Consider the following 8,373-nt stretch of genomic DNA (forward strand, 5'->3'; position numbering starts at 1 on the left):
TTGATTTTCGGTTAGCAATATATACAAATTTCAACCACGACAAGACATTCAGCAAGCATCATGAAGCTAAAAAACACAACACAATCATATCATAACAAGCCTATATCATAGCCCCCAAGAATGAATGGATAGTAGACCCTAGAGGGAAACTCTTTAGCGCTTTAAATTATCCTCAGATCTTTCCACATAACATATAATAAATAGAACGAGAAGGGATCGATTATACGATTGTTAGAATACCCTCCACCACTTAGGTAATCGATTAACGACCAAGTAAATTACGATAGAGCTGCACTTTTTGCTTTGATTTCAGTTTTGCGATCGTTCGATTTGTGTACATAAGTTAGGGTCCCCCTCTTTTCCATCCACCCCCTCTCTCGCCAAAGAAGTTCCCCCAACAAGTTCCTATACCAGGAATATCGGGTTTTACGGTGCAGCTGAAGGGTAGATAACAATAACAACAATACGAGTTCGCGAGTCAAGTAAACAAAATGTAGTAGCATCTTCATGTTCGACAGAAGTGTACATAAGTGTCTAGTTATGTAAGCATAACAGAAGCTGTATAATATATGAAAGTTTACTATATACGATATATATATATATACATAAATGTAATCATCAATCAACATATATGCAGACCATTTCGAACACGAGAACAATTAACTATCGACAAATCAAACCGAACAAACTTCACCGTAGGACACATCACTTTGGCTACCGAAGGTATGAAAAAAAAAAACCAAACAAATTACACACCACGTTGACAATACAATCACCCACAAAAACAAACACTACGACAACCTTTTGAACACGCCCACACACACATACACACAACAAGGACCCATTAACGTTAAATGGAAGCCAACATATCTGAAACAAGATAGCGCTAAACCTCATGTTAACCGAGAACAAACACAAATATCAGATATATATGAGTATGAGCCAACATTATGAAAGCGATTTCCTAGCGCTGCAAGTTGATTTCTCAATCACTTGATAACTCAGTCACTTTCACTTTCAATTTCACCTTCGATCTCGATCTCGATTTCCAGTTATAGAAGATGAAACGTTTGCCTTTAACTACTTAACTTAACTTACCACGTATCGTATTGTTAGCCTAGATAGTCTCAATTACGACAGAAGCAGCAGCAGCAGCAGTAACAAACAAACTGAGAATAAGAACATGAACTAACGGTCTATCTACTTATAGTATTTGCCGTAAAACACTTTAATCATATTATCCCCGCCGTCGTGTACCCTACTTACAAATACAAATACGAAACTAACGGATAGCAAGGAAAGCTTCGACAACTTTTTCTATACAAATCTAGCGAAAATAACAAAATGATAAATGATAAAACTAACAAGCAAAATGAAAACCCAAATCTCGAATAATGTAATTTAGCAAATTGTAAACTCAATTATAGGCACACACACACACACTGACACTATACACAAACTCTCTCGAAAACAAACCCCGAAAAATATATCAGGCGATAGATGATGGCAGATTAAATGAATTTATATGGGAAGGTCTCGATCATGAGTCGAGCATTTACCTATCGATAATGCAAGCGAAGATTTAACCCCCAGTGTGTACTTCTCTGTACATAGACCTATATATATACAAATATATATATATATATAAATATTTATGACTAGAGCAAAGCATACGATAGATGAATATAGTAATATACGGATACAAAAACATATACAAAGCAGATATGGAAAGAGAGCGCAAATTATATAGATACTACAGCATCATCCATCAAAGATCAAAGCCGAAGATCGTAGTCAGAGCAAAAACTTGGATAGAGAGGAGAAGGCAGAGCAGGAGTCTAAACCTAAAATCCCATTAAAAACCAATTTCCCAAAAACTGAATCCGATACCGAAATATCCGCAGAGAAATGAGAAAACAGAAAACAGAAAAAAAAAACAAAAGAAGAACAACAATTTCGTGTAAACATTTTTTTAAACAAGTTTGGTGATCTACGATATTGGTAATAATTATTGATAAATAAAATAAAATAAAAGGATATATATATATATACATACATATATTATACAAATATATGAGGTGAAGTCCAGTACTCAGAACGACAAGTTTTGCTTGGAAAAATACAAAACAAAGTCACATTTTTCCACAGTGTGATCTGTCAATAGATTAAAATCACCGATAGTTGAATGATCACACTGTACTATGGATTTTTTATTTAATTTTTATCTAATTTATATTTTAACTTTGTGATCCAAACGAATATTTGCCGATCTGAGGACTAGACTTTAGACAGGAGTAGGCAAAAAAAAAAGAAAGGAAACAAGGGGAGGCATACATAAAGTACGAGTAAATATTTATTATATAATGTTTTTTAAGTAACTTATAGTAAGCCATTATATATACACACATATATATATATAAATTATACATATATGAAACTACATAAGTTTACAAGGTATATGACAAAAAAAAAACAAAAAACAAATAAAAACAAAAACCAAATTAAGAATCAACCACAACAACAAAGAGCAACATAAAAAGTAAATAACAAAAACCAAAAAAAAAACAACAACAAAAAACGCAACCGCAGCAACTAAACAAAGTAAAAACGATTAGAGATGAGGTGGGAGAAATATAATAATAATAAAGTAAATAAATTTATTATATACATACATACATAGAAGAATATTACAAATGGGAGAAAGTCGAGCGAAATGAAAGCGAGATGAAAATGATTATTTGAAACATGTTCATTATATATAAATGTCATTACAAATGTTCTTCAAAACTGCCTACCAATAAAATATATTTCAAATAATATCTTGACCTGTGTTTTGTTTAATCAAAAACGCGTTTCGTTGTGCAGAAAAAGAAAGGCTTAAAAATGACCTCATATTACTTTTCCCTTAAATATTACTAAACTCTATTTTTGAATCTCGCGCCTTGTTTTATAGCGCTGCCACTCCGGATCAATCCAGTGTACCCAGATCTATTTTCTCTTGCCAGTATATACATGTCGTGTAATTTACATACACATATACTTACAACAAAACAAAGCGTATAAAATGGTTTGAGTCTTAGCTATCTGCACTTCCAACACAATAACGTGTTAGTGTTGCCAGACCTAAATGAGGATTCAATTTTACATCTGTGTTGCGCGCTGGCGAAATTGGTAATAGCGTAGATGGCTAATGTGATTGCTTGCAAATAAAAAGTCGCAGGTTCAAATCCAACTCAGATCATTGAAGTTTTTTTATTTTAGTAATGCTTAACATTTGACGTTAAGAAATTTTTAATGAAAATAAATTATAAGAATATATATTCATTATTAAATTTAAGCCAGAATTTTAAGATTCATATTTACAAATATTTGGACTAACTTTTTTATAACTTTTAAACCCTCTTTTTAATTAACTTAGCAATAAAGCAATATATAAAAATAAAAAATCCACAAAAAGTTATACAAATTTGCATTCAACAAAGAAAACTACAAAGAAGTACAACATTTTCCTCCTTTTAGCCACTTCAAAAAACAAAATGGCCTAAAGCACTTAGAAAATCAATTTTTGGGCCGCTGAGAATAAAGTTCCAGTTCAACTTTTGCCTGGGCCGCAATGTTTAACATTCTTGTGGGATAAAATATTTAGAATTGCTGGCAAAAATTTAATCAGCCCTGGAAGAGTAACATTCATTACGACTCCTTTATTTATTTTATCAGCTTGGAACGACAATATGCCCCAAACTCCGCTTTACGAGCCGCCCGCAGTTAGTGGGCGCGATGGGGGTATTTCGGGTGGTTTTTCGGGAGATGGGCGGTTGGCAAGTGGAGCAGTGACAGCTGCCCTATAAAATATTAAAAGTCGCACACATACACACAGAGAACCGGGCTGCAGAACCTCGTGTGATGTAATCCATATTGCTGGAGACATGTAACGCAGGAAGGGTATACCATTTCTATGTATACGCCTCTATATACATGACACATGACTCCCTCCTTTATGTGTAATGTGTATGTACATTACATGGCGCCATATATTTAGAACGCTTTTGGCCCACCTACAATTGGATTACCAACAACAGGCTCTCGGAAAAAAGGAAAAACGATGGAAAAGCTCCTTGGGCGCCACACCCACCCATTCCCTCGGCTCCCCTTTTTGGCGCATGTGCCGCTGTCGACGCCTCCGTCGCTGCCTCTTTTATCGATTGACCCAATTTTACTGGCATATAGTAGTTGGGCGCTTTTTTATCTCACCCCACTAGAGCCCAACCCAACCCCCCGACTAAATTGCGCCATTTGCTGTATGTATGTATATAATTTTGTATCCACCCCCGCACATTCCAATGGTTTTCTTGTCCTTTCAACGTCCTTTCCTTTCCACACGGGAAAAATAAGCTCCAAGAGAGATTTTTTGGAGAAGACATTTTTTTTTACTGAGAAAAACCTTCAGAAACCTTGCTCAGGGCCCTAGGTTTTTAATTATTTTAATGTTTTTGTGAACCATTTAATGAAAATATCACGTTTTAGGTTAGCTTATAAAGAATTTTAAAATATTATCTTACAATTCTCTACATTTGTTAATAGTTTTAAAGATATTAGTTATAGAACCTAAAGATGTTCTATAAATTTCAATGTGTCAGACTAAAAATTTCTCAATCTTTACATAAAACAGAACCACATAGATGTTGGCCCCAATTTATCATCTAGCTGGTTTATCTGCGGTCCGAGTTCGGTCCATAAAACTCCACAAAAGATAAACAAGAAGAACGCCCATTGCAGCATTTTGGCCTAGAAAAGAAGCCAAAGGGGAGAGGGGGGCAAAAAAGAGAAAACAAAGAATGGAGAATGGAGAACTGGGCAAGTAGTAGACTTTTGATCGGGCCACGAAGAAGCGACAACAAAGCGCTTGTTTGATTATGCTGGCCAAGCATAAAAGCCCCTATGTACAAACGTACATGTGTATGTATGTATGTAGCAGCAGATACAAAATACAGATGTACATACACATACGACACGTGTAATTGACCTACTTTCCCCACTCGAAAAAGTGTATCTGTGTGAGTTGCCTGTCCAGCTATTTGGATGCCATAGAAAAATCGAAAAAAGCAAACAAAAAAAAAGATTGGTGCGAGCAGAAGAGGCGGCTGAAAAGCACAAAACCTAGATAAGATAAAAGGAAACAAGTCAAACCATTACTCATCAAACAGTCACTATATATACATATAGTGATTCTATATACTTCAAGAACCCCGATCGTGTGTAATAAACCAGAATTTGTGTAATTAAAGCAGGGAAAAATGTAAAAAGTATCTTGCAGATACGAAGTACATATAATGAAGCTTTTACAGCTAGCAAAGCTCACAGATACGCTTTGGCTACAATTGAAATAGTTTGCCGCCTTGTCGCCGACTACTTTTGTGGCCATGTGGCTGGCGACCTATTTACTACAGCGTATCTATCAGATACATGCACAGAACAATTGAAAATACAACAAAAATGAAATAGAAACAATAAAAGAAGGGGTTTCTCGGAGATCTATTGGAATGGCCTGGCTGCAGAATCGAACTATGTATGCTGAAAATGCAAAAGAAAAAAAGAAAGGAAAACACCGCCCACTGTAGGTGGTGGCTGAAAATTTCAAATGGAGCCCCCAAAAGGCAATTACACGCTATCTTTTCGGGGCCTGCAGATAGTTTTGTTTGCTCTCCGGCGCGACACTGATAAAGGCAATTAGCACCGAACATGTGCGGCGAAACTGGAGAATCGAAAAGACCAGAAAGGCTGACACAAAACACTGAAAACGCAGCGCTAAACGAGCAACTTAATTAATTAGTTTCGAGCGAAACGCCCCTTTGCCATTCGCGTTTCTTTTACACAGAGAAAAGAGTCTTTGGAAGGCATTGGAATATTTCGAAAAAGTAGAAAAACTATTAGACATAAATCGTTTTTCAACACATCCATTCGATATTAAACCTGTTTCAATTTTTTTGTCCAATATATGTAAATATTGCCGCTTTTCCACTGTGCATATACTTTCTGGTCGCACTTTGCAGTTAGTCAGCAAAGTAGTCAGCAAGTCGCTGGCCGAGCTTGCCGTGTTTGCCGATTGTTAACACACCGCGTCGTCCGGCTATTTTCGCCGCTGATGTAATCACTTTTTTCAGCGAGAACAGAACCCCTTTCAAGAAAAAAAAACAGCCCATGTAACCAAAAATCAGTTTCGATTTAGTCTCGTCAGTCGGCGGATCGCGTCGACCCGCTAAATACTCTATACATTCTCAGTTAAAGGAAAACATAAAAATATTTCACACCGCGATAGATAGTTATACTTAAAATTAGCATCACGCTAGGATTTTGGGTTTAGCTGCTTTACTGCTTATAAACTAGGTTAATCGGAGCGGTCCGGGCTTGAGATTGGGGTCGCGGCGAAGGTCACATTAGCACTAGCTTCTTGAGCCGGTGGCAGAGTTCTTGCGAGCTCGGAACGACGTCGCTTTAGCTCCTGCCGCGATGAACTTAGCCTCTTGCTTCTCTTCATATTGGTGAATCTCACATAAATCTTGCCCCTCCTCTCGGTACGATAGTAACTCAGCTGCTCCTGCGGATAGAGTTGCAGGATCTCGCGTTCTAAGAGATGACTCCTCTGCAAAGTCAGATGCAATTGGTTTTCCTCGTAGTAGCTGCACACCAATTGGATGAGCAGCAAGCGTTGCACTGCTTCCAGAGGTTCATTTTGTCCAATACGTTCTAGCAGATTTTGGGATTTCGTGCCCGAGGCCCGCAGAATGCCCAAAATGCTTACTTCCTGGTCAGAAGATGTATTTAGATCGTCCTTGCCGACAGAGGTTCCACCTGAAGAATCAGGCCCTGATGAACCATTTATTGGTTTCGGTACCTGCATCGGAATCTCCTGCTTAACCATCATTTCGTTAGCCATCTGCACAGGCGGTTGGGCCATGGGCAATTGAAAGGGAACACGATCTTCCCTAGTCTCATTGAGGACTACTTCCGCTGGTATGGGCTTGGGCAGATCTTCGGAACTCGGTGTGCCTTCCTGCTCTAATGCTTGATCCATAAGCAGAGGCGTCTGACCCGGGCAATGGGACTGGGCCTGCATCTCTGGACAGCGGCAACCGGTGCAGTGGCTCGGGCCCTGACCCTGGACACCCTGAAGCGGTACGTTCAACCAGCGGCGCCATCGCTCCAAGTGATGCTCGAAGCGAATGCGGGTGCCAAAGCGAAAGTTTCGCAATAACTCGGACAGATGATGACGTTTTATCATTTGCAGCTCGTCTACATTGATGGCTTCATCTGAAAAAAGGTTTGCCAAATGGTATGGAATACATTTTCTAGGAAAGAATGGAGATGTTTTTTTTTTTTTCGTAAAAAATTAATTTTACCATATTTAATTATTGGGAATATTTTACCGGAATTATTTATCTTTTTTAGTTTTTGGTGGTACAGCATTTTAAATACCCTTCAAAATTAATTACAACAAAATTCGTAACCGTCAATTTTGAAATAAAAAAAAATAAAAGCCAGTTTAAAAAATTCTCAGTTTCAAATTTCTAACTGGGCAAAACAATTTATAAGTCAACGAAACAAAACGAAGAATCGTTTAAAACGAACCGCCAGCGACACACTCAGGGTTAAAGTCGTATTCTCTTTTCATCCACTTTATCAGTGCTTCTGTTTGTGGTTTGTTTACATATTGTACATACAGACATACATATACATTTGTATATGTACATACAAACATACATATGTACATACACGTGTACATACCTTGCAGGTGAGGCAGCAGATCGGCAACATCCCACGACTGCAAAAGTTCTCGCAGCTCCTCATAGTCCTCCTTTCCATTCATTTCTAGTAGCTGCAGACCGTGCGTTTCCAATGTGGAGTTTTCCACGGATCCACAGCCACGTGGCATCTGCGGCGGCGATGTTGATGTACACGGATTCATTCGACTACAACCGGCCGTACATCCTTTCGTCACGAATGAGAGTGCAGCACTGAAATTTTTGCAACAGGCGCGTTATTCTCTCCCTTCCCTCGCATACACACACTCAAACATACACACATACATACGGTTTTCGTATTGGTTTCATCGCGTTTTGTTCTTCATCGTTTTTGTTTCGTTCATTCGTAGTCGGCTTCGCAAACTCAACGAACAACGTATGAACCAAGGGCGTAGTCCGGTTTGGTAGGGGGGATCATTTCTTTTTGTTTTGCACATTTTTATTGTTTCTTTTTGTTTAATTTGCTTTGACTAAAGACAAGTTGTCGTTTTCTAGTCTCCTCGACCTTTTATAACCCCTCTTTATCTAATCATGGATACTCACATGGTATGTACAATATGTACACATTCATACT

The 8,373-nt window shown here is 37.9% G+C and overlaps 1 protein-coding gene across 2 annotated transcripts; it reads right to left on the reverse strand.

The window, feature by feature from the left end:
- Positions 1-6,201: 6,201 nt before the first annotated feature.
- Positions 6,202-8,012, reverse strand: LOC108104848. Of its 2 annotated transcripts, none has more exons than XM_017211165.1 (2): positions 7,783-8,012; positions 6,202-7,308 (listed from the first exon to the last, which is right to left on the reverse strand). In XM_017211165.1, exons 1-2 carry the CDS (start codon positions 7,961-7,963, stop codon positions 6,386-6,388), a joined length of 1,104 nt encoding a protein of 367 aa, XP_017066654.1. In that variant the 5' UTR covers positions 7,964-8,012; the 3' UTR covers positions 6,202-6,385. The 2 variants fall into 2 exon arrangements, with proteins under 2 accessions (XP_017066654.1, XP_017066655.1); XM_017211166.2 differs by lacking the exon at positions 7,783-8,012 and adding an exon at positions 7,425-7,639.
- Between the last annotated feature and the right edge of the window lie 361 nt (positions 8,013-8,373).

The sequence above is a fragment of the Drosophila eugracilis genome, unplaced genomic scaffold (assembly GCF_018153835.1).
Source record: "Drosophila eugracilis isolate 14026-0451.02 unplaced genomic scaffold, ASM1815383v1 contig_1765, whole genome shotgun sequence".
NCBI classification, from domain to species: domain Eukaryota; kingdom Metazoa; phylum Arthropoda; class Insecta; order Diptera; family Drosophilidae; genus Drosophila; species Drosophila eugracilis.

Excerpts from the sequence above, each read along its gene's own strand:
- LOC108104848 (XM_017211165.1), bottom strand. The coding sequence starts at position 7,963 with ATGAATCCGTGTACATCAACATCGCCGCCGCAGATGCCACGTGGCTGT. Across the intron at positions 7,309-7,782 it reads TCTGCTGCCTCACCTGCAAG|ATGAAGCCATCAATGTAGAC; the intron begins GTATGTACACGT and ends ACCTTTTTTCAG.